The sequence below is a fragment of the Stegostoma tigrinum genome, chromosome 2, assembly GCF_030684315.1.
Source record: "Stegostoma tigrinum isolate sSteTig4 chromosome 2, sSteTig4.hap1, whole genome shotgun sequence".
Taxonomy (NCBI): Eukaryota; Metazoa; Chordata; class Chondrichthyes; order Orectolobiformes; family Stegostomatidae; genus Stegostoma; species Stegostoma tigrinum.
The window spans coordinates 130,642,209-130,667,772 of NC_081355.1; the positions used below are offsets into that span (position 1 = coordinate 130,642,209).

A 25,564-nucleotide genomic window follows, 5' to 3' on the forward strand; every position below is an offset into this window, starting at 1 on the left:
TGTTGGAAAAGGTTATAAGGGATAGGATTTATAATCATCTAGATAAGAACAATTTGATTAGGGATAGTCAGCACGGTTTTGTGAAGGGTAGGTCGTGCCTCACAAACCTTATTGAGTTCTTTGAGAAGGTGACCAAACAGGTAGATGAGAGTAAACCGGTTGATGTGGTGTATATGGATTTCAGCAAGGCGTTCGATAAGGTTCCCCACAGTAGGCTATTGTACAAAATGCAGAGGAATGGGATTGTGGGAGATATAGCAGTTTGGATCGGAAATTGGCTTGCTGAAAGATGACAGAGGGTGGTGGTTAATGGAAAATGTTCATCCTGGAGAACAGTTACTAGTGGTGTACCGCAAGGGTCGGTGTCGGGTCCACTGCTGTTTGTCATTTTTATAAATGACCTGGATGAGGGCGTAGAAGGATGGGTTAGTAAATTTGCAGATGACACCAAGGTTGGTGGAGTTGTGGATAGTGAAGAAGGATGTTGTAGGTTACAGAGAGACATAGCTAAGCTGCAGAGCTGGGCTGAGAGGTGGCAAATGGAGTTTAATGCGGACAAGTGTGAGGTGATGCACTTTGGTAGGAGTAACCGGAATGCAAAGTACTGGGCTAATGGTAAGATTCTTGGTAGTGTAGATGAGCAGAGAGATCTCAGTGTCCATGTACACAGATCCTTGAAAATTGCCACCCAGGTTGACAGGGCTGTTAAGAAGGCATACAGTGTTTTAGCTTTTATTAATAGAGGGATCGAGTTCCCGAACCACGAGGTTATGCCGCAGCTGTACAAAACTCTGGTGTGGCCGCACTTGGAGTATTGCGTACAGTTCTGGTCACTGCATTATAAGAAGGATGTGGAAACTTTGGAAAGGGTGCAGAGGAGATTTACTAGGATGTTGCCTGGTATGGAGGGAAGGTCTTACGAGGAATGGCTGAGGGACTTGAGGCTGTTTTTGTTAGAGACAAGAAGGCTGAGAGATGACTTAATTGAGACATATAAAATAATCAGAGGGTTAGATAGGGTGGATAGGGAGAGCCTTTTTCCTAGGATGGTGACGGCGAGCACGAGGGGGCACAGCTTTAAATTGAGGGTGAAAGATCTAGGACAGATGTCAGGTAGTTTCTTGACTCAGTGAGTAGTAAGGGAATGGAATGCTTTGCCTGCAACGGTAGTAGATTCGCCAACTTTAGGTACATTCAAGTAGTCATTGAATAATCATGTGGACGTACATGGAATAGTGTAGGTTAGATGGGCTTCAGATTGGTATGACAGGTCGGCACAACATCGAAGGCCGAAGGACCTGTACTGTGCTGTTATGTTCTAAGTTCTATTATTAGCCATGAATTTCTAAAGGGTAATATCACAGATTTAGAGCAAGATGCTCATTACATTTTCTCCAATGCTTTACAATTTTCTTAAATGTATTTGCAATAAGGTTTGTTATTTATTTAGATAGAGATTTCTAATTATGTTAGCAGAGGTAAAGAGAGATATGTAATGTTTGGAGAAATGGAGAGGGGTACATGAAATTACAAGAAAGTGAGAGGTATATGTGTATCAGTGATGAGGGCAGTATTTGCTCACTGCTCATTGGACTGGAGAAGGTAGTAGTAAGCTGCTGCCGTGAGCCATTGTAGACTATGTAGTCTCTATAAAACAACAGTGCTTTGGGAACGGAGTTTGAGGTTTTTGAAACCGTGATCGTAGAAGTCCAAGCTTTTGGTTCCAAGTCAGGATGATAAATGGCTTCAAGGGAACTGGCGTTGGTGCTCCCATGCGTCTGGTGCCCGTGCCCATCTAGGTGGTAGAAGTCTCAGGTTTGGAGAATACTGCCAAAGGAACAGTGGTGATTTGTTGTAGTGTATTTTGTCGACAGCTATATATTGTGGCCATGGTGCATTGGTGGTGGAAGAAGTGAATGAAGGTGCTGGATGGGGTGCAAATCAAGCATTCTGCTTTGTCCTGAATGAAAATTGAGCTTGTGTATTGTTGGATTTGCACCCATCTGGCAATAAGAGATCGTACTCTTGCCGTTTCTGCTTTAGATAATGGATAGCCTTTGCTGTAATGTTTTGTGGTTTGCTTTAACTTTAGTTGTAAGACTGTGGTTAATTCCGTTTATAGACTTCGTTAATGCTAATGTAAAAGTTTAGTTATGAGAACAATTCTGGGTAAAAAAATGTTTTCACAAGTTATGGAAATTAAGTTTGTCATAAGCACAAAATAATTACTGATTGGCCAACTTAGTGTGTGTTTCAGAGCGCTCAGAGTATGTAACCTTAGCTTCTTGTGATTGATCATCCCAAATGTGTCATGATGATACACCCTAAGAGACCAAAACATCTACAAGGCTATAAAACACATTACAGAACTGAATTCCGTTTTACATACGTATGTACCCATAGGTGCAATACAAAACTAAACCATTTTAAAATAAAGCTGTGACTTTGAGTAAAAGCCCTTTAAGCATTTTCACATTTTAGCCTACATTTACAAAGCCTAAACCATAAAACAGCAAACAGAACATAAACATTGTTATAAACCTGTACCATTTTGCTATCTCCTCTCCAGAAAACACAACTAACTATAATTAAGAAGTATATGATTTAATTCCTCACTTGCTTAATCAAGTCAATATTTAGTTATTGAAAACTAATTCAATCCTACATTGCAGAGTTGGGAGTTGAGTTACTTGCCTCTGAATTCCCAGCTTCAGACCTGCTGTTGTCATCATGGTATTTATGATCCCTAACAGTTTCTGGTCCATGGTAACCCCTGGGATGTTGATGGTGCAAAATTCAGTGATGGCACTGGCCATTTAATATCAAACGGAGATGGTTTAAGACTATAAGACATAGAAACAAAAGTAGACCATTCAGCTTATCAATTCTACTGAGATCGTAGCTGATCTAACAATCCTCAACTCTACTTTGCTGCCTTCTTCCCCCCCATATGGTCCTTACTGATTTTTAAAAAAAATCTCTATCTCAGCCTTATCAGATTAAGAATTCCACAGATTCAGTACCCTCAGAAGAAATTTCTCTTCCATCTGGCTTTTGAGAGACCCCTTATTCTGCAATTATAGCCTCTGGCCCCAGACTCTTCCAAAAGGCACAATAACTTTGTCAAGTACTCTTAAGAAAAAGCCCAAATAACTGCAGATACTGGAAATAAAATGAAAGAAATTGTTGGAAAACTCTCTAGGTCTGGCAGATGTTTGGAGATAAGCAAACTTAACATTTCAGGTCTAGAGACCCATCTTCAGAAGAAGAATGCATGTTTCAATAAGGTCATCTCTCATCCTTCTGTATTCAATGAGTGCGGGTCCAGTCTACCTAAAGTCATAAACTGCCGTTGGAGGCAGTGTATATCTTTCTAGACCAAATATGAGTGCAAAATGGGGTCATGCAATGCTGCATCATGGCACCAACCTCTTGTGCATCTTCCTTGCTGCAACACCCCAACCCATCTCCATAAAGCTCACTGCCAGAGTGGATCTAACCTACAGAATGAGTAGCAAACCGTTCAACCTTCAACACTTCCAAGCCAGAAAGAAGACCACCCCAACTCTGTCATCGAGCAGCAGTACGCAGAGGACAGCTATTTGTGTACACACTCAGAGGCCAAGCTACAGACCATTCATTGGAATTTAGAAGAATGAGGGGTATCACAAACATGAAGTCCTGATGGGACTAGACAGCTAGGAACGGGAAGTATGTTCCCAATGTTGGGGGAAGTCCACAAAAAGGGGTCACAGTTTCAGAATAAAGGGTAAGCCATTCAAGACTGAGATGAGAAGAATTTCTTCAATCAGTTGTGATCTTGTGTAATTCCCCCACGGGAAGTTGTTGGCATCAGTTAATTAGATATATTCAAGAGGGAGTTGAACATGGCCCTTGAGCTAAAGGGATCAAGGGGTTTGGGGAGATACAGAAATTGCATGATCAGCCATGATTGTATTGAATGGTGGTGCAGGCTCAAAGGGCCAAATAGCCTACTCCTGCACCTATTTTATATGTTTTTATGTTCATCCACTGTACGATGGAAGAGAACAGATCTCAGACTAAATATACGGAGAACGAAGGTTCTCCAGTAGACCACTGCTGCTACACAGTAATATCCCACGACCATCAGAGTCCATGCTAAGTCCCTGGACAACATGGGCCATTGGGGGTGAAATCCAACATTGACTTTAGTGTGTGCCTGAAGTTTTTGGATGCCTGAGGAATAGAATATTCCAAATCTGAGACCTCAAAAATAACACCAAGCTATGAGCAGCCGTGGTCCCCAACCTCCCGTATGCATCAGAAACATGGACCAGATACAGCAGACACCTCAAATCCTTTGTGAGTTATCACCAAGCTGCCTTTACAAAATCTTGCAAATCCACTGGCAGGATTGGCATACCAACATGAACATCGACTCCCAGGTCAGTATCTGTTGCAATGGGTGGACCACATTGCCCACATGCCTGATACAAGACTCCCTAAACAAGTGCTCCACTCTGACCTCCAGAATGGTAAGCATTCATTTGGAGGGCAGAAGAAATAGTACAATGACACCCAGAAAGCCTCTCTAAATAAACACAACATGCCCAACGAAATGTGAGAAGTATGTCATCCTCAACCCTTATGTGCAGCCAAAGATGATGATCTTTCCTTAGATAAGAGCCCCATAGCTGATCACAGTACACCAGCTGTGGATAACAAATTTAATTCTCTCTTGTTGGAAACAGTCATTGTCTTGCACTTGTGTAGCATGAACGTATCTTGCTACTTATCAGCCCATCCCTGGATGTTGTTCATGCCTTGCTACACATGGACTTTTCATTATTTGTGGTGTCTGAAATAGTGCTAAATATTTATGCAATCAGGATCTTGTGATTTTATAATCGAGGCAAGGTAATTGATAAAAACCAAAAGAGCTGCGGATGCTGTGAATCAAGAACAAAAACAAAGATGCTGGAAAAGCTCAGCAGGTCTGGCAGCATCTGTGGCAGGGAAAAAAGAGTTAATGTTTCGGGATGGGTGATCCTTCCTCAGAACTGACAGTGGCTTGGAAAATGTCAATTTATATGCAGAAAATAGGGAGGTGGATGAGTTAGGGAGTAAACGATAAGATAGAGCCCAAAGAGAGAGAAAGACATTTAGACAGACAAAGGAGTTGCTAACAATCAGGCCGGGAGGGTGAATAGTTGTTAATGGGGACTGTTAGTGATTAACAACACGGGGTGTGTAGTGGCAGGCTATGTGGTACCAAGGCTTGGTGTGCGGGGTGGGGGGGCAGGGACATGGGAGAGGTTAGGCCGTAAAATTATTGAACTCAGTATTGAGTCCGGAGGGCTGTAGGGTCCCCAAGTGGAAAATGAGGTGTTGTTCCTCCAGCTTTCGCTGGGCTTCACTGGAACACTGTAGCAAGCCAGAGACACAGATGTTGACCAGGGAGCAAGGTGCTGCATTGAACTGTCAGACAACAGGTAGTTCGAGGTTTTTTTGCTAGCAGAACGTAGATGTTCTGCAAAGCGGTCGCCAAGTTTCCCTTTCATTTCCCCAGTGTAGAGGAGACCACATTGTGAGCAGCGAATGCAGTAGACTTGATTCTTGGAAGTGCAGGTTAAGTGTTGCTTCACCTGGAAGGTATGTTTGGGCTCTTGGAGAGAGCAGGTAAATGTCCAGGTGTTGTACCTTTGCCGGTTACAGGGGAAGGTGCCATAGGGCTGTGGGGAGATGATGGGGGTGAAGGAAGAATGGACCAGGATGTCCTGAGGGAATGGTCCCTGTGGAAGGTGGACAAGGGAGGGGAGGGGAATATGTGTCTGGTGGAGGCATCTTGCTAGAGGTGGTGGGAATGGCGTCTGATGATCTTCTGGATGTGGATGCTTGTGGGATGGTAGATGAGGACAAGGGCAACCATATCGCTGTTGCGGGAGGGAAAAGAAGGGATGAGGGCAGAAGTACGGGAGATGGGTCAGACCTGACTGAGGGCCCTGTCAATAACGTTGCAGTTTTTCAGGGCCTTGGTGATGCCACACCTTGAATATTGTTTGCAGTTTTGGTCTCCTTCTCTGAGGAAGGATGCTCTTGCTCCTGAGGGAGTGCAGCGAAGATTTATCAAGCTGATTCCATGGATGGCGGGTTTGATGCATAAGGAGAAATTGGATATCATAGAAGATGTCATAGAATCCCTACAGTGTGGAAACAGGTCCTTCGGCCCAACAAGGTTGGAATTATTTTTGCTAGAGTTCAAATGAATGAGGGGGTTATCTCATAGAGACTTGTAAAATTCTAACAGGACTGGACAGGGTAGATGCAGACTGGATGTTCCCGATGGTGAGTGTGTCACAGTATGTGGATTTGGGGTGGACAATTTAGGACGGAGATGCGGAGACATTTCTTCACCCAGAGAGTAGTGAGTCTGTGGAATTCGTTACCACAGGAAGTAGTTGATGCCAAAACATTGAATGTATTCAAGAGGCCACTAGATATAGCACTTTGGGTGAATGAGATCAAAGTTTATGGGGAGAAAACAGGATTAGATCATTGAGTTGGATGATCAGCCATGATCACGAAAGATGGCAGAGCAGGCTTGAAGGCCTCACTGGCCTCCTCCAGCTCCTACCATCTGTGTTTCTAAAGTATCCTGTATACTGATTTTCCTAATTTAGCTTTCATGGCTTGGAGTTGTCATTTGCAAGGCAAGCATTTGTTGTTCGTTCCTAATTTCCCATGAACAGAATAGTTCACTGGACTGTTTCACAGAGCAAATCAGAATCAGCCACATTGTTGTGGATCTGGGGTAATATGTTTGTCTGACTTGCTTTGCAGGCATGAAAAGCAAATTTCTTTCCCGAAAAGACATTAGTGAACAAAAAGGTTTTTACAATTGACAGTCACCATCACCGAGGCTAGCTTTCTAACGTAGATTTATTCATTAACTGAATTTAAATTCCAGTAGCTGCAATGATGGGATCTGAACTCATTCCCCCAAAGCACTAAGCTGAGCTGCTGGATTCCAAGTCCAGTGGCATTATCACTGTGCTATAATTTCTTGTTGCTCAACTACTCAAACCAAATTTCTTCTTCAAGTCTCTTCAATTTGTTTATACATGGTATGGTATGTTTCAAAGTTTCAGCAGCGATCAAAGTTCATTCTTTCTGCTTCATATTTCACATTTTCCCATTTCCAACGTGGACGCAGAGGAAGTCATAGTTAAAGATCTGATCATAATCTTCAGTTGGAGAAAAGAGTCTATATGTGATCAAATGATGTAATAAAAAGCAAACTTTCCTTTATAATTTCCCAATTTCAAATTTCCTGTCAGAACTCTGGGTTGTGGGCAAGTGTGAGTCCAGTAGGCTGTATAGACCTTCTCTGCCAAATCTCAAATATACATTTCCCTGTAAAGTAATTGCAACTGCTATGTCTACATAGATTGACAAGGTGCTTTCAAATTTGCGCACACGGATATTAATTGTAACTGTGCTCAGACAGTAGTGATAGAAATGTACAGCATGGAAACAGACACTTCAGTCCACCTCATCCAGGCCAACAAAATATCCGAGATAAATCTAGTCCTACTTGTCAGCATTTAGCCCATATTGTCCAGATCTTGTTACATGTTGACGTGGACTGCTTCAGTATCTGAGGAGTCACTAATGGTGCTGAATGTTGTGTAATCATTGGCGAACATCCCCACTTCTGACCTTATGAAGGAGGGAAGGTTGTTGATGAAGCAGCTGAAGATGGTTGGGCCAAAGACACCACCCTGAGGAACTTCTGCAGAGATGTCGTGGAGCTGAGATGATTGACCTCCACAACTACAACCATCCTCCTATATGTCAGGTATAACTCCAACCACTGGAGAATTTGCCCCTGATATCCATTGATACCAGTTTTGCTGAGTCTCCTTGATGCTGCCTTGATATCAAGGGCTGTCACTCTCACCTCACCTCTGGAATTCAGCTCTTTGTCCATGTTTGAACCAAGGCTGTAATGAGATCATGAGCTGAGTGGCCTTGGCAGAACCCAAACTGGGTGTCACTGAGCAGGTGCTGCTTGATGTCACTGTTGATGACACCTTGCATCACTTTACTGATGATCGAGAGCAGACGAATGGGTCGGTAATTGGCCGGGTTGAATTGGACATACTTGGGCAATTTTCCACATTGTCGTGTAGATACCAGAGTTGTAAGTGCACTGGAACAGCTTGGCTAGGGGAGCGACAATTTCTGGAGTACAAGTCTTCAGAACTATTGCTGCAATGTTGTCAGGACCCGTAGCCTTTGCAGTATCCAGTGTTGCCAACCGTTTCTTGATATCATATGGAGTGAATTGAATTAGCTGAAGATTATCTGTAATGCTGGGGATCGCTGGACGAGACCGAGATAGATCATCCACTCAGCACTTCTGGCTGAGGATTGCTGCAAATGCTTCAGCCTTATCTTTTGCACTGATGTGCTGGGCTCTTCTGTCATTGAAGATGGGGATATATGTGGAACCTGTTCCTCCAGTGAATTGTTTACTTGTTCACCATCATTCACGACTGGATGTGGCAGGGCTATAGAGCTTAGATCTTATCCATTGGTTGTGGGATTGTTTAGCTTGTCGATCATTTGCTCCTTGCACTGTTCAGTGGCGTCACCAGGTTGATACCTCATCTTCAGGTATGCCTGGTCCTGCTCCTGGCATGCCCTCCTGCACTTTCCATTGCACCAGGTTTGATCCCCTGGCTTGATGGTGATGTTTGAGTGGGTGATATGCTGGGCCATGAGGTTACAGATTGTGCTGGAGTACAATTGATGGCCCACTGCACCTCATGGATGCCCAGCCTTGAGTTGCTAGATCTATGTGAAGTATGTCCCATTTAGCACGGTGATAGTGCCACACAACATGACGGAGGCTGTTCTCAATGTGAAGGCAGTTCTTTGTCTCCACAAGGGCTGCACGATGGTCACTCTTACCGATACTATCATGGACAAATGCCACTGCAGCTGGCAGATTGATAAGGATGAGGTCAAGTATGTTTTTCCCTCTTGTTGGTTCCCTCACCACCTGCCACACGCCCAGTCTAGCAGCTATGTCCTTTAAGACCCGACCAGCTCGATCATTAGTACTGCTACTGAGCCACTCTTGGTAGTGGACATTGAAATCCCCCACCCAGAGTACATTTTGTGCCAGTGCATCCTCGGTGCTTCCTCTTAGTGGTTTGCAATATGGAGGAGTACAGATTCATCAGCTGAGGAAGAACGGTACATGGTAATCAGCCACGTTTAACCTGAAGCCATGAAATTTCATGGGGTCTGGTTGAGGACTCCTAGAGCAACACCCTCCTGACTGTTTACCACTGTGCCACCACCTCTGCTGGGTTTGTCCTGCTGGTGGGACAAGACATATCTGGGGATGGTGATTGTGGTGTCTGACGCATCGTCTGTAAGGTATGATGCTGTGAATATGGCTGTATCAGCCTGTTGCTTGACTAGTCTGTGAGACAGCTCTCCCAATTTTGGCACTAACCCCCACATATTAGTGAGGAGGACTTTGCAGGTTCAACAGGGCTGTTTCTGCCGTTGGCTTTTCCAGTGCCTAGGTCAATGCCAGGTGATCCATCCAGTTTCATTTCTTTGAGACTTTGTAGCGATTGGTACATCTGAATGGCTTGCTAGGCTATTTCACTGGGCAGTTGAGAGTCACGCACATTGCTGTGGGTGGGTCTGGAGTCACATGTAAGCCAGACCAGGTGAGGATGGCAGATCTTGTCCCCTAAAGGACATTAATGAACAAGATGGGTTTTTCCGACAATCAGCAATGATTTCATGGTGATAAGTAGATTCCAGAATTTTTTTTTTAAATTCAAGTTCCACCATGTGCCGTGGTGGGATTCGAACCCTGGTTCCCCAGAACATCAGCTGGGTTTCTGGATTAAAAGTCTAGTGATAATGCCACTAAGCCATCACCTACTCTAGGATTCCTTACATGCACCGTCCTCTGCAAGAAAATGTTGCCCCTTTGGTCCCTTTTAAATCTTTTCCCTGTCCCCTTGAACCTATACCCTCTAATTTTTGACTCCCCCACCCCAGGGAAAAGACCTTGTCTATTTACCCATGCCCGCATGACTTTATAAACCTCTATATAGATCACCCATCAGCCTCCGACACTCCAGGGAGAATAGCCCCAGCCTATTCAGCTTCTCCCTGTGGCTAAAGCCCTCCAACCCCTTTCCTGAACCCTTTCCAGTCTTACAATGTCCTTCCTATAGCAGGGAGACCAGAATTGCATACAGTTTTCCAAAAGAGGCCTAACAAGTGCCCCTTACAGCGTCAACATGACTCCCCCCACCCAATATCTATGCTCACTGCACTGACCAATAAAGGCAAGCATGCCAAACACCTTCGCTATCCTATCTACCTGGAACTCCACTTTCAAGGAACTGTCAACGTGCACTCCAAGGTCTCTATGTTCAGCAACACTCCCAGGACTTTAACATTAAATATGCTGCTCTGATTTGCCTTATCAAAATGAAGTACCTCACATTTCGAACATACAACGTAGAACAGTACTGTTCCTTTGGCCCACAATGTTGTGCTGAACTTTTACCCTAAACCTACCCTCCCCCTACCTTATGCTATCATCCATATGCCTATCTAATAGCTGCTTAAATGCCCCTAATGAGGCCAACTCCACTACCCTCTCTGGCAATGCATTCCACACCCTGACCACTCTCTGAATAAAGAACCTACCTCTGACACCTCCCTTATACCTACCTCCACTCACTTTAAAACTATGCTCCCTCGTAATAGCTATCTCCACCCTAGGAAAAAGTCTCTGGCTGTCCACTTTATCTATTGCTCTGATCATTTGTCTAAATGAAACTCCATCGGCCATTCCTCAGCTCATTAGTACATTCACCTTTGAATCAGAAGGTTATGAATGCTCATCTCATTCCAAAAACTGGAGAGCAAACCTCATGGCTGACGATTCTCCAGAGTAGTACCTAGGGAGTGTGCTGCATTGTTGGAATGTTTTTAAAAGAAAATCACATGGCACTATTTGCACAAAATGCAGGAGAGTTCCCACTGCATCTTAGGCCAATTACTTTCCTTCAAACAATATCACTAATTTTAAAAAAGGTTCGGTTATTCCTACATTGTTGCTTATGGGTACTTGGTATATGCAGATTATTTATGAATTTTTGGTTGCTAAATGGTTGGGAATGTTAATGGCCATGTAAGGCTCAATTTAACGCCAAGTTTTATTTTCTTTTGGCCATTGCTGAAAAATCAGGCCAGGGCAGAATCAAACTTGACTGCACTTCCTACCATCAACAAATACATTATCAACTCTCCTTGCTTTGACTCATACATGAAGAAAAGCAACAGCTGGCACCCAGTAAACAGCATCTGTGAAGGATGAATCTGTGGTATTCATTACAAAAGAAGGCTGTTGTAGCTGGGTCATTAAGCATACTCAAAGCTGAGACTAACCAATTTCTGATCATTTTGGGAATTTAGAATTATGAGGAAAAGGCAGGAAAGGAATTGAGGATTATTAGAAATTAGCCACAATCTCATTGAATGACAGCAGACTCAAAGGGTCTATATCTGCTCCTGTGTCTTCTGGTCACTTATAATAGAGGATAGTAGATAGCAACTTGATAGAAGAGTCATTATAGAAGACTCCCTCTTTCATTGTGAAGATTGAGAAATGACTGACAGTGCAGTAATTGGTTAGATTGAATTTGTTCTGTTTTTAGTAGGCAAGTCATACCTGGGCATTTTTACATAGATGCCAGTGCTGTAGCTGTACTGGGGTAATGGGAACTGCAGATGCTGGAGAATTCCAAGATAATAAAATGTGAGGCTGGATGAACACAGCAGGCCAAGCAGCATCTCAGGAGCAACAAAAGCTGACGTTTCGGGCCTAGACCCTTCATCAGAGAGGGGGATGGGGAGAGGGAACTGGAATAAATAGTGAGAGAGGGGGAGGCGGACCGAAGATGGAGAGTAAAGAAGATAGGTGGAGAGAGTGTAGGTGGGGAGGTAGGGAGGGGATAGGTCAGTCCAGGGAAGACGGACAGGTCAAGGAGGTGGGATGAGGTTAGTAGGTAGCTGGGGGTGCGGCTTGGGGTGGGAGGAAGGGATGGGTGAGAGGAAGAACGGGTTAGGGAGGCAGAGACAGGTTGGACTGGTTTTGGGATGCAGTGGGTGGGGGGGGAAGAGCTGGGCTGGTTGTGTGGTGCAGTGGGGGGAGGGGACGAACTGTGCTGGTTTAGGGATGCAGTAGGGGAAGGGGAGATTTTGAAACTGGTGAAGTCCACATTGATACCATATGGCTGCAGGGTTCCCAGGCGGAATATGAGTTGCTGTTCCTGCAACCTTCGGGTGGCATCATTGTGGCATCCACATTGATACCATATGGCTGCAGGGCTCCCAGGCGGAATATGAGTTGCCGTTCCTGCAACCTTCAGGTGGCATCATTGTGGCATCCACATTGATACCATATGGCTGCAGGGTTCCCAGGCGGAATATGAGTTGCTGTTCCTGCAACCTTCGGGTGGCATCATTGTGGCATCCACATTGATACCATATGGCTGCAGGGTTCCCAGGCGGAATATGAGTTGCTGTTCCTGCAACCTTCGGGTGGCATCATTGTGGCAAGGAGGCTTGGGGACGGCTTTGCAGAACACCTCCGCTCAGTTCGCAACAAACAACTGCACCTCCCAGTCGCAAACCATTTCCACTCCCCCTCCCATTCTCTAGATGACATGTCCATCATGGGCCTCCTGCAGTGCCACAATGATGCCACCGAAGGTTGCAGGAACAGCAACTCATATTCCGCCTGGGAACCCTGCAGCCATATGGTATCAATGTGGACTTCACCAGTTTCAAAATCTCCCCTTCCCCTACTGCATCCCTAAACCAGCCCAGTTCGTCCCCTCCCCCCACTGCACCACACAACCAGCCCAGCTCTTCCCCCCCCACCCACTGCATCCCAAAACCAGCCCAACCTGTCTCTGCCTCCCTAACCGGTTCTTCCTCTCACCCATCCCTTCCTCCCACCCCAAGCCGCACCCCCATCTACCTACTAACCTCATCCCACCTCCTTGACCTGTCCGTCTTCCCTGGACTGACCTATCCCCTCCCTACCTCCCCACCTACACTCTCTCCACCTATCTTCTTTACTGTCCATCTTCGGTCCGCCTCCCCCTCTCTCCCTATTTATTCCAGTTCCCTCTCCCCATCCCCCTCTCTGATGAAGGGTCTAGGCCCGAAACGTCAGCTTTTGTGCTCCTGAGATGCTGCTTGACCTGCTGTGTTCATCCAGCCTCACATTTTATTATCTTGTAGCTGTACTGGAACTAGTTAGTGCTGAGGCTAGTTCTTGGAGCCCAAGATTCTTTTTCAACTAGGGTAAATTACTAAGGTACTTTTCCCAGGGTAGGGGAATCCAAAACTGAAAGGTGAGAGGGGAAAGATAAAGAAAGGATGTAAGGGGCAACTTTTTTGTGCAGAAGGTGGTGCATGTGTGAAACGAACTGCTACAGGGGGTGGTGGAGGCTGGTGTAATTACAACATTTTAGAAAGCATCTGGATGGGTATATGAATAGGAAGGGTTTAGATGGATGTGGGCCAAATGCTGGCGAATGGGACTAGATTAATTTAGGATATATAGTTGGTGCAGATGAGTTGGACCAATGGGCCTGTTTCCATGCTTTACAACTGTAGTGCATATTTTCCTTAAGTCTTGATTTACTCCTTAGTCAATCAAGACTTAAGGAAGTCCTTATTCAGAACATGCTAAAAAGAATGAAACTGCAGTTAGCATCAAAGGAGCTGTTCTGAGAGGAAGAAGTCTCAAACATATATATTTTATGGTTGGTAGAAATATCAGACTTTCCTTCAACTTAAACAAATATATTTTTCTGTCATATGGAGGCGAATGGCAATCCGTTTTTTGTCTGTGGAAAATTTTGGAAAACTGTTAAATGCTAAACAGAAAATTAGCAATATTAATCCAACAATCCCTTTACTTCATAATAGCCAAGATTTATTCAAAGCATTTTGTTTGCTTAGAAAGCTACAATTATGTGTGAGTAAAAGCCATTTTAATGTTTATTGTATTGAAGCTAAATTTTCAGTTTGTAGGCATACTTTGCCTTCTTAAAAATAGCTATTAAATCATGAAAGTACAATGAAAGTTATTAAATCCTACATTTACAAATTATTATTTGTGACATGTGCAGTGTAGGAAATATCCAGTTAGGAACCTGTTGTTATAAGGCATTGATGTCACTATGATGTCATTGTTTCTTATTGTAATCCTATAAAAGCATGTTGCTTAAGAGCCTTTCGTGTAGAATGGGTGGAGAGAGATAAGCAGTCTGTGAAGGGTTAGACATGGCTGTGACACAGAATGATACAGAAACAGGTAAAGTGACAGCAAAAGACGCAAAACATTTTGTGTGTGTATATACAAAAGGAACTTATCAATTTTGAATATTTCAATAAATAGATAAACTTACATGTTCAGGATTCAGTTTTGGCAGTGCCTACATGCATTTTGATGAATTAACATTTAGCTGAAATTATTTCTTATTTAGTTTACTGTTTTTGTTATGTTGCAGATTAGTATAAATGGGTGAAAATGATAAGTGTAATTTGTTCAGTTTTGTCGTATTTTTCCTATGTCACAGGAAACATTCTAATTGGGTACAAATGTAAGGTAATATGCCTGATATTATATCAGGCTCCATTTGTTGTTTGTTCCCTAGAAGATAGCTCAAGTTTTAAATTTCATGCAGTATTTTGCATTTTGTTGTAAAGGCTTTCTGCTGTACCAGTTAACTTTCAATTTACATGTTAAACAAATGACACATTCTGGAAGAGCAAGCTACCTTATTAAACTCTGTATATATGTATGTTTTTAATAAATTAATTTAAAGAAGCATGATTTTCTTGTGCTGTGAGTTAACTAAATATCAGATATGCAATAATCTCTAAGCCGTAGCTTTAATGAAGAATTTGATGTTGCACTTTCCCTCCTTTCTGTGTGTTTTACATGGTAGATTCACACCCTGTTGAGTTTAGCTTGCTGACGTCATTAGATTTCCTGGAATATAGTGTCAATGAGGAAATGTAAATATTCAAAAGAAAAGGAGGCACTTACTGACGTCTGACTAGAACACAAACTTATTTTGCGTGTTGCTATAGTGTTTTGCCAAAATTGTTAAAACCACAAAGATGTTTGTTCCACTGTTACGAAACTGGAAATGAAGTATTTCTGCAGTTTGGCATATATTTTCATATTTTATGTAAAGTTTAACCAATTTTACTTTAAGGTTTTCTCTTCCTTAATTGTCACTTCTGTTAAAGCAATCAGTGTTTAAATAATGTGCGTGAGATCCTTTTTCTTGATTGTTCTAACAATAATCCTGAGTTTAAAGTGGTAATGGGGCCTTTTCTTTGAACTCCTTCAGTATAGTAGTGATAGGAAATGTTCCTGAGTTAAGTTGTTCTGTGACTTAGTAAATTTAGTGGAGGTTTTTCTCATAATTGTTTGTAGAATGGCAGAGAGACTGCAAGGCTACCATTTATTGCCCTTCTCTTAGTGCCCTGAGAAGGTGATAGTGGCTGTCATCTTGAACTAATGCAACCTCCAAGACGTAGGAGTACCTATAGGCCTTATTGAAAATGAGATTTGGGTTTTTGGCTCTGTACAGAGAAGAAACAGCAATGCATTCTTAGGTCAAGATGGTGTGAAACTTGATGGGTAGCCTGCAGATGGTGCCTTTCCCATGAACGCGTTATCCTTGTCCCTTCAGGTATAAGTGATTTGGAAGGCGCAGTTGAAGGATACTTGGCAAATGGGTGCAATGAATCTTGCAGATGTTATCCACTGATTTCACAATGTAGATGATGCAGACAGTAAAGGTTTAAGGTGGCAGATGGGGTGTGGATAAAGTGTCCTGCTTTCTCCTTGCATTGACATAGAACATAGAACAGTACAGCACAGGAACAGTCCCTTCGGCCCACAGTGTTGTGCCGAACATGACACCAAATTAAACTAATTCCTTCTATCTGCCCTGAGTCCTCCATTCCTTACATATTTATGAACCTATCTAAAAGTCCCCTAAACATATCTATCGTAAGTGCCTTCACCACTACCCCTGACAGCGTGTTCTAGACTCCTACCACTCTCTGTTTAAAAAAACTTACCCCTCACATCTCCTTTGAACTTTTCCCCCTCTCACGTTAAATGTACGCCCCCGAGTATTAGACGTTTCAACTCTAGGAAAAAGATTTGATCTTCAACCCTATCAATACATCCCATAATATTACAGACTTCTATCAAGTCTCCCCTCAGTTCCGTCACTCCAGAAGAAACAACCCAAATATTTCTAGCCTCTCTCTGTAGCTCATACCCTCTCATGCAGACAACATCCTAGTAAACCACTTCTGCACCCTCCTACCACCCTATCTACTTGTGTGGCTGCTTGCAGAGAGTGGTGGATTTAGAACATAGAGCATAGAACAGTACAGCACAGAACAGGCCCTTCAGCCCACGATGTTGTGCCGACCATTGATCCTCATGTATGCGCCCTCAAATTTCTGTGACCATATGCATGTCCAGCAGTCTCTTAAATGTCCCCAATGACCTTGCTTCCACAACTGCTGCTGGCAATGCATTCCATGCTCTCACAACTCTCTGTGTAAAGAACCCGCCTCTGACATCCCCTCTATACTTTCCTCCAACCAGCTTAAAACTGTGACTCCTCGTGTTAGCCTTTTCTGCCCTGGGAAATAGTCTCTGGCTATCAACTCTATCTATGCCTCTCATTATCTTGTATACCTCAATTAGACCCCCTCTCCTCCTCTTTTTCTCCAATGAAAAGAGTCCGAGCTCAGTCAACCTCTCTTCATAAGATAAGCCCTCCAGTCCAGGCAGCATCCTGGTAAACCTCCTCTGAACCCTGTCCAAAGCATCCACATCTTTCTTATAATAGGGCGACCAGAACTGGACACAGTATTCCAAGTGCAGTCTAACCAAAGTTTTATAGAGCTGCAACAAGATCTCACGACTCTTAAACTCAATCCCCCTGTTAATGAAAGCCAAAACGCCATATGCTTTCTTAACAACTCTATCCACTTGGGTGGCCATTTTAAGGGATCTATGTATCTGCACACCAAGATCCCTCTGTTCCTCCACACTGCCAAGAATCCTATCCTTAATCCTGTACTCAGTTTTCAAATTCGACCTTCCAAAATGCATCACCTCGCATTTATCCAGGTTGAACTCCATCTGCCACCTCTCAGCCCATCTCTGCATCCTGTCAATGTCCCGCTGCAGCCTACAACAGCCCTCTATACTGTCAACGACACCTCCAACCTTCGTGTTGTCTGCAAACTTGCTGACCCATCCTTCAATCCCTTCATCCAAGTCATTAATAAAAATTACAAACAGTAGAGGCCGAAGGACAGAGCCCTGTGGAACACCACTCACCACTGACTTCCAGGCAGAATATTTTCCTTCTACTACCACTCGCTGTCTTCTGTTGGTCAGCCAATTCTGTATCCAGACAGCTAAGTTCCCCTGTATCCCATTCCTCTTGACCTTCTGAATGAGCCTACCATGGAGAACCTTATCAAATGCCTTGAACCCCAAGATCATTTAGGTTCCTGCCATTAACATTTGATTTCTCAAAGTGCAGCACCTCACATTTACCTGGATGAAACTCCATCTGCCATTTCTCCACTCATATCTGCAACTGATCTATGTCCCACTATGTCCTTTGACAACTTTCTAAACTATTCACAGCTCTACTGATCTTTGTATTATTGTGCAAACTTACTAACCCATCTATCTACATTTTCACACAGGGCATTTATATATATCACAAAAATCAGATGTCCCTGTATGGATCCCTATGGAACACCACTAGTCACGGACTGCTAGCCAGAAAAATACCCTTCCTCCACTACCCTATGTCTTCTGTGGGCAAGCCAATTCTGAATCCATGTTGCCACATCACCGTGGATCCCATGTATCTTAATCCGCCGGAAGAACCTACCGGGAGGGACCTTGTCAAAAGCTTTACGAAAATCCATGTAGACAATATCCACTGCTCTACCCTCATCTATCATCTTTGTCACTTTCTTGAAAAATGCAATCAAGTTAGTAAGACGTGACCTGCCCTGCACAAAGTCATGCTGACTGTCCCTAATTAGGCCATGCTTTTGTAAATGCACGTAAGTCTTATCTCTAAGAATTCTTTCCAACAGTGTCCCAACCACTGATGTGAGATTCACTGGTCTATAGTTTCCTGAATTATCCCTATTTTCTTTCTCGAACAGAGGAACAACATTGGCTGCTCATCAGTCCTTCAGGACCTCGCCAGAGGCTAGTGAGGATACAAAGATCTTGGCCAAGGCCCAAGCAATCTCCTCGCTTGCCTTTCTCAATAACCTAGGGTAGATACCACCCGGTCCCGGGGACTTAATGCTCTTCAAGAGAGCCAACACCACTTATTTCTTGATCTCAAAATGCCATAACGTAGTAGCATGCTGCACACAATCTCACTATCCTCCATATCCTTCTCCTGGGTGAATACCGTCACAAAGTACTTATTTAGGATCTCACCCATATCCTGTGCCTCTAGACACTAGTTCCCTTCTTTATCCTTGAGTTGTCGTACCTTCTCCCTAAGTTATACTAGTATTTTAAATGTATGTATAGGATGCCTTGGGATTCTCTTTAAACCTACTTGCAAGGTCATTTCATGGCCCTTCTTGCTCTCCTAATTCTCTGCTTGAGTTCTTTCCTGCTTTCTTTTTATTTCTCACGGGCCCTGTCTAGTTTTAGCTCCCTAAATCTTACATATACTTTTCTTGGTAATATCAACCTCCCTTGGTGTTTTTGGAGCTATATTTGGAAAGAAAGATGTACAGTATTTCATCACACTCCAGGATTGAGCCCCCAAATGTGTCTTCAGTGGTGGGGCCTCTGTGTTTTCCAACTTAGATAAATTACTTGGATGAAGCAATCAAAGGCATGATTGTTAAATTTGCTGCTAGTACTCAACCAACTCTCCTTATTTAAGGAAGGGTGTAGCAGTGTCGGAAGCAGTTAATAGAAAGTTTATCTGACTAACACATGGACTGGATGGGTTGTGTTACGGAAAAGAGTAGGACAGTTTAGCCCTGTATCCATTGGAATTTGTAAGAGGTGATTTGCTTGAAGTACGTAAGATCTCGGGTAGATGTGGAAGTGTTTAGTCTTCAAGGAAAGGCCAGAGCTAGGGTTTCTTGATCCAAAGTAAGAGGTTGTCCTTTTAAGATTGAGATAAAAAGAAATTATTTTGCATAGAAGTTGTGAGCCTTTGGAACTTCCTTCTTCAAAAGGCAGTGGAAGCAGGGTCCTTGAATATTTTTAAAACAAAGGAGGACAGATTCTTGAGAACAAGAGGTGCATGACGTTATCACATGTAGATGAGAATGTGGAATCATCAAATGATACATTTTTAGCTGAGACACTGAGGCTAACATCAGTGCTGCACTTGTAATTGATGCTAGGGGATCATTCACATTCAGCTGGGAAGACAACAGGGACTTGATTTTGTGTCTCATCCAGAAGGTGAAGACCTTGATCAGTGCACCATTCTCAGTACTAGAATGTAGTGACAATCTAGTTTTTTTTTGTACTCAAGCCCTGAAGAGGTACTTGAACCCACATGGTGTTTCACCTCTTGAGTGCTACCAACTAAGCCATGGCTGGCACTTGATCCAAAGCACCCTCATTAACAAAGCATTAATCTCAAATTCTTTTGAAAAGATATCGAATATAACGTGTTAACATCCAAAAATTATTCTATGTAGATGACTGTCTCAGCCTCAGTGGGCTGAAGGCCTTTTGCTGTGCTGTAGATTTTTGTGACTGAATATTCTTACTCTCTTTTGACTAAGTGCAAGTTACATCCGGCTTCATGGATGGATTCTTGTCATGAAGCTCAGTGAGATTTCTTGTCATATTTTACTAAATTTGCAATAAACATATAGATGCCTTAACTGAGTTCCTCAGGGTTTACAATGCAGCTTTCCTCCCTTACTCCTTTTTACCTCGTGAGTAAAATCTGGCATATCAGTTATACCCTATTTAGTTTGTGGCTCTTTCTAGTAAAGTGAATCCTTGGCTCATGTTTAACAGCCACACGTTTGATCATAATGGATTAACATAGAAGAGGGCCCTCATTCAATTCCTTCTCAAACTATGGTCTCACTTACTATGTACAAAAACAGAAGTTGCTGAAAAAACTCAGCAGGTCTGGCAACATCTATGAAGAAATAAATCAGAGTTAACGTTTTGGGTGCAGTAACCCTTCCTCAAAAAAAAGTTCTGATGTAGGGTCACCAGACCAGAAATGTTAACTCTGAGTCTTTTCTTCACAGATGCCGCCAGACTTGCTGTGCTTTTACAGCAACTTCTGTTTTTGATCCTGATTTACAGCATTCACTGTCCTTTTGGCACTCACTTACTATGACCCTCCTAAACCATCCTGTGATGTAAACCATCCCTTAATGTGTCCATTCTTGGCAGCATCTACTATAATAAGAGCCTGGGCTTTGAAAGATGACCATCAATTTGAAGTGTCTCTCACAGGTGTGTTTTAACAAATATTTCTGCATTGTAGTTGTGTCTGTTAAAACAACAGTGAGGTTTTTTAAAAGACCTGTACAAGCCATCATAACGACAGATTGAAAAGCCAAATAACATATTTAATGCTACATACTTAGAATAAGCATTCATTTTGTGCCCTGTAGTTTTTGTATTATTCATTCACGGGATGAGGGCGTCGCTGGTGAGGCAGCATTTCTTGCCTGTCTGGTAGTTTAAGGTCTTCCACATTGCTGTGGGTCTGGAATCACATGTAGGCCAGACCAGGTAAGGATAGCAAGATAATAAAATGTGAGGCTGGACGAACACAGCAGGCCAAGCAGCATCTCAGGAGCACAAAAGCTGACGTTTCGGGCCTAGACCCTTCATCAGAGAGGGGGATGGGGGGAGGGAACTGGAATAAATAGGGAGAGAGGGGGAGGCGGACCGAAGATGGAGAGTAAAGAAGATAGGTGGAGAGAGTGTAGGTGGGGAGGTAGGGAGGGGATAGGTCAGTCCAGGGAAGACGGACAGGTCAAGGAGGTGGGATGAGGTTAGTAGGTAGCGGGGGGTGCGGCTTGGGGTGGGAGGAAGGGATGGGTGAGAGGAAGAACCGGTTAGGGAGGCAGAGACAGGTTGGACTGGTTTTGGGATGCAGTGGGTGCGGGGGAAGAGCTGGGCTGGTTGTGTGGTGCAGTGGGGGGAGGGGACGAACTGGGCTGGTTGAGGGATGCAGTAGGGGAAGGGGGGATTTTGAAACTGGTGAAGTCCACATTGATACCATATGGCTGCAGGGTTCCCAGGCGGAATATGAGTTGCTGTTCCTGCAACCTTCGGGTGGCATCATGATGCCACCCGAAGGTTGCAGGAACAGCAACTCATATTCCGCCTGGGAACCCTGCAGCCATATGGTATCAATGTGGACTTCACCAGTTTCAAAATCCCCCCTTCCCCTACTGCATCCCTCAACCAGCCCAGTTCGTCCCCTCCCCCCACTGCACCACACAACCAGCCCAGCTCTTCCCCCGCACCCACTGCATCCCAAAACCAGTCCAACCTGTCTCTGCCTCCCTAACCGGTTCTTCCTCTCACCCATCCCTTCCTCCCACCCCAAGCCGCACCCCCCGCTACCTACTAACCTCATCCCACCTCCTTGACCTGTCCGTCTTCCCTGGACTGACCTATCCCCTCCCTACCTCCCCACCTACACTCTCTCCACCTATCTTCTTTACTCTCCATCTTCGGTCCGCCTCCCCCTCTCTCCCTATTTATTCCAGTTCCCTCCCCCCATCCCCCTCTCTGATGAAGGGTCTAGGCCCGAAACGTCAGCTTTTGTGCTCCTGAGATGCTGCTTGGCCTGCTGTGTTCGTCCAGCCTCACATTTTATTATCTTGGAATCTCCAGCATCTGCAGTTCCCATTATCTCAGGTAAGGATAGCAGTTTCCTTCCCTACAGGGCGTTAATGAACCTGATGGGTTTTTCTTGACAATCCGCAATGGATTCAGGCTTGTCGTTAGACTCTTAATTCCATTTTTTTGTTTTTGTTGAATTCAAATTGCACCGTCTGTGGAGTAACAGTCCAGTGATAATACCCCCAGGCCATCCCCTAATAATGGCAGTCATGGTAGCAAGTTTGCTACTGAATTGCAAGTTATCAGTTTCAAGACCTGCTCCAGGGCTTGAGTATAAATGTTGAAGGGGAACAACTGCATTGTTGGCGGTGCAGTCTTTCACATGAGGTGACATCAATTCAAGGCCTCATCTGCCTGTTGAGGCGAATGTAAAAGTTTCCATGGCACTATTGTTAATAAGATAAGGAGATATATCCTTGTGTGCTGGCTACTATTTGCCCCTCAGCCAACATCACATAAACAGATTTAAATGGTCAGTGCAACATAGTTGTTTGCGAAGGTTTTCTGAACGTGGCTACTACGTTTCCGACACTACAGTGGTGATTACATTTTAAGAAATACTTCATGGTGTTATGACTGAGACTGGAGGAATGCACTGTCGCTCTTGAGCCACCACTCCATGAATCACAATATAAAATAAGAATAATTTTCCTGGTTACGAAAATAACCATTTGAGTACCTTATCTGCATCAGGTTTTAAATAAAAAGAGGTCCACCAATGATTTTTCTTAATAAACATAGTTATTGGCTTATGATTAAAATGAAACTTCTTCTTGAAAGACCACGAGTTGATCTTTTCTCCTCGGTGGAGGGATCAATTGGGGTCAAAGATTGAAGGTAGGCTGCAAAAGGTTTCAAGATGTCAGGAAAAACATTTTCACCCAGAGAGGATGCTAATCTGTAACTCTGCTTGTAAGATTTGTAGAGGCAGAAACTCTCACAACATTTAATAAATATTTAGATGTGCACTTGAGATGCAGAGGTATACAAAGTAATGGGCTAAATGCTGGAAGATGGGATTAGAATAGATAGGTGGTTGTTTTTGACTGTCTCAGCCTCAGTGGGCTGAAGGGCCTTTTGCTGTGCTGTAGAATTATGTGACTGAATAATCTTACTCTCTTGACTAAGTGCAAGTTACACCTGGCTTCTTGAATGGATTCTTGTCATGAAGCTTAGTGAGATTTCTTGTCATATTTTATGAAATTTGCATTAATTACCTTCCTGACCCCGATGGAGCTCTCATGTCCAATTCTAGCCCCATCTTAACATGCACCATTCCCACAATATCCACCAAAAGGCTGCCATTTCTTGTGCCGGCACCTTCTTAAAAAGTCCATTGTGTACCTAGACAAGCACTATTTGGGTGTACAGAATGGAGCTGGAGGAGCACAGCAGGCCAGGCAGCATCGGAGGAGCAGGAAAATTGATGTTTTGGGTTGGGACCCTTCATTTCTGAGTGTACTGTCTGAAGCTGCCTTGCATAGTTCCTAACATTTGCCATAGATGCGACACAGCTAAATTGGCATCCCACAATGCAGGCAGGGACATGAAGGTCCTGCTGCACAGCTGGTACAGATGTGGTCTTCCTCTTCCCCAGGAACCAGCAGTGGAGGTATGACACCACGCCATGCCAGCCTGTTCTGCAGTTGCCATCCAGGTCCATGTAGCCTCGGCTGTCAGGAGGCATGCATAGTAACGTGGAAAGAAAGTCAATGTGCTTCTCCTCTCCACTAGCTTAATTACCACCAACTTCTCTCCAATATCTCTCACTCACTGTTTCTCTGCAAATATCAAATTTAATTAATTCTTTAACCCTTAGGATGATCCTGGGGATAGTGGAGCTCAAATATCAGTGCACTTTCGCAGTTGGGTCATGACAATTCAATGAAGAAACAATAACTGATTAACGTACAGTCAGGAATAAATCCTTATTCTTTTAAATATCCCCAAAGTACATGCTTCAGGAAAGAGAAAAGTTACATTTCTGCACAAATTGACTTTCTAAGAAAGCACTTTGGTCAATCAGCTACTCTTGAAGGCAAAAAGATAAAATACAATGTTCTAAAATCTAACGCTTTGGTATTCTAGCAATTGTCACCTGATCACTAGACATACACTGTTGGCTGTAGAGTTTTGCAGGCTTGCCTTGCTCAGGAACATAGAATATCGAACAGTACAGCACAGGAACAGGCTATTCAATGCACTATCTCCTGCGCTGACTATGATGCCATTCTAAACTAATCCTGTCATTCTCTGCCTGTTCATCTGTTTGTTTAAATACCTCTTGAACTTTGCTATCGTATCTGGTTCTACCACTTCCTCTGGCAGCATGTTCCAGGCATCTACCATGCTCTGCATTTTTAAAAAAGAGACTTTTCTTCCACTTCTCTTTGAAACTTACCTTAAACCTATGCCCCCGAGTATAAGACATTTCCGCCCTAGAAAAATGTTTCCAACTATTCACCTTGTCCATATCTCTCAAACTTTGTTTTAACCAGCACCTTTATGAACTGGCACTATTGATAAAGTGGTGGAAAATATATACCTTAAACACTGTGATCTTTAAGGTATTATTCTGTACAATTATTGTAGTTTTTTTAAATGTATTTACCTCAATGTAAGTATACTTGTTCGATCAAATGGCCACATGAAATATCAACAATTGATTCAATTTCAAGTCAATGTTTACTCAAATACAGCGTTACCTGAAAAGCCTGAGCAGTCAGTTAAGGGTGTGGATGAGAAGGGTTTCTGCCGGTAAGTTTTATTCAAGGTAAAGTTGCATTATTACTGAAGTGATTTATGCAGTAAATGAGGTATAACAGTGATATGTCACCCCCACCCCCCCACCGGCATTATGTTTCTATTACAGTGTGTTTCATATTGATTATGTGGACCCCTTGATTATCTAGAACATTTGACCGACTGGCCCACCTCTTGATTATCCAGAATATCTTATTAACCGGCACACTCCTGGTCCAATAGGCGCTGGTTTATAAAAGGTTTCCGTACTTCTTTCAGGCTGTCCCTCAGCCTCTGACACTCTTATGAAAACAGTCCAAGTTTGTCCAACCCTTCTTATAGCTAATACACTCCAATCCAGGCAATACCCTGGTAAATCCCTTTCGCACCCTCTCCAAAGCTTCCACATCCTCCCCATAGTGTGGCTGCCAGAACTACAAAACGAATCCAAATATGGCCTAACTAAAGTGTTATACATCTACAATGTAACTAACCAACTTTTTTATGCAATACCTAGCCATCGAAGCCAAGCATTCTGTACGCCATCTTTACTACCTTATCCACTTGTGTTGCTACTTCCCAGGAGCTATGACATGCGCCCCAAGATCCTTCTGTATGTCAATAATTCTAAGGATTGTGCCATACGCTATACTATAATAGAACATTGAGAAGTTTGTCCAATCACTGTTTCAGACGAACAAGTTAGTTTCATGCTGAACTCAACATGAGAGTTTACCTTTCAAAAATGGGGAGATCAGCTGGGCTTCC

General features: G+C 43.5%; 1 protein-coding gene across 13 annotated transcripts in view; it reads left to right on the plus strand.

Annotated features, from left to right (window-relative positions):
- LOC125463889 (cAMP-responsive element modulator-like) overlaps positions 1-25,564 on the plus strand; it is a 148,512-nt gene that overhangs the window by 101,017 nt on the left and 21,931 nt on the right. Inside the window, exon 1 of one of the 13 annotated variants that reach the window (XM_059639385.1) lies at positions 14,315-14,422. The exons of the other annotated variants lie outside the window; for them this stretch is intronic. Within the exon in view, the coding sequence (XP_059495368.1) occupies positions 14,392-14,422 (31 nt within the window). The 5' untranslated portion in view covers positions 14,315-14,391. Of the gene's footprint in view, positions 1-14,314; positions 14,423-25,564 lie in introns of those variants that run through there. 13 annotated transcript variants of the gene reach the window in all.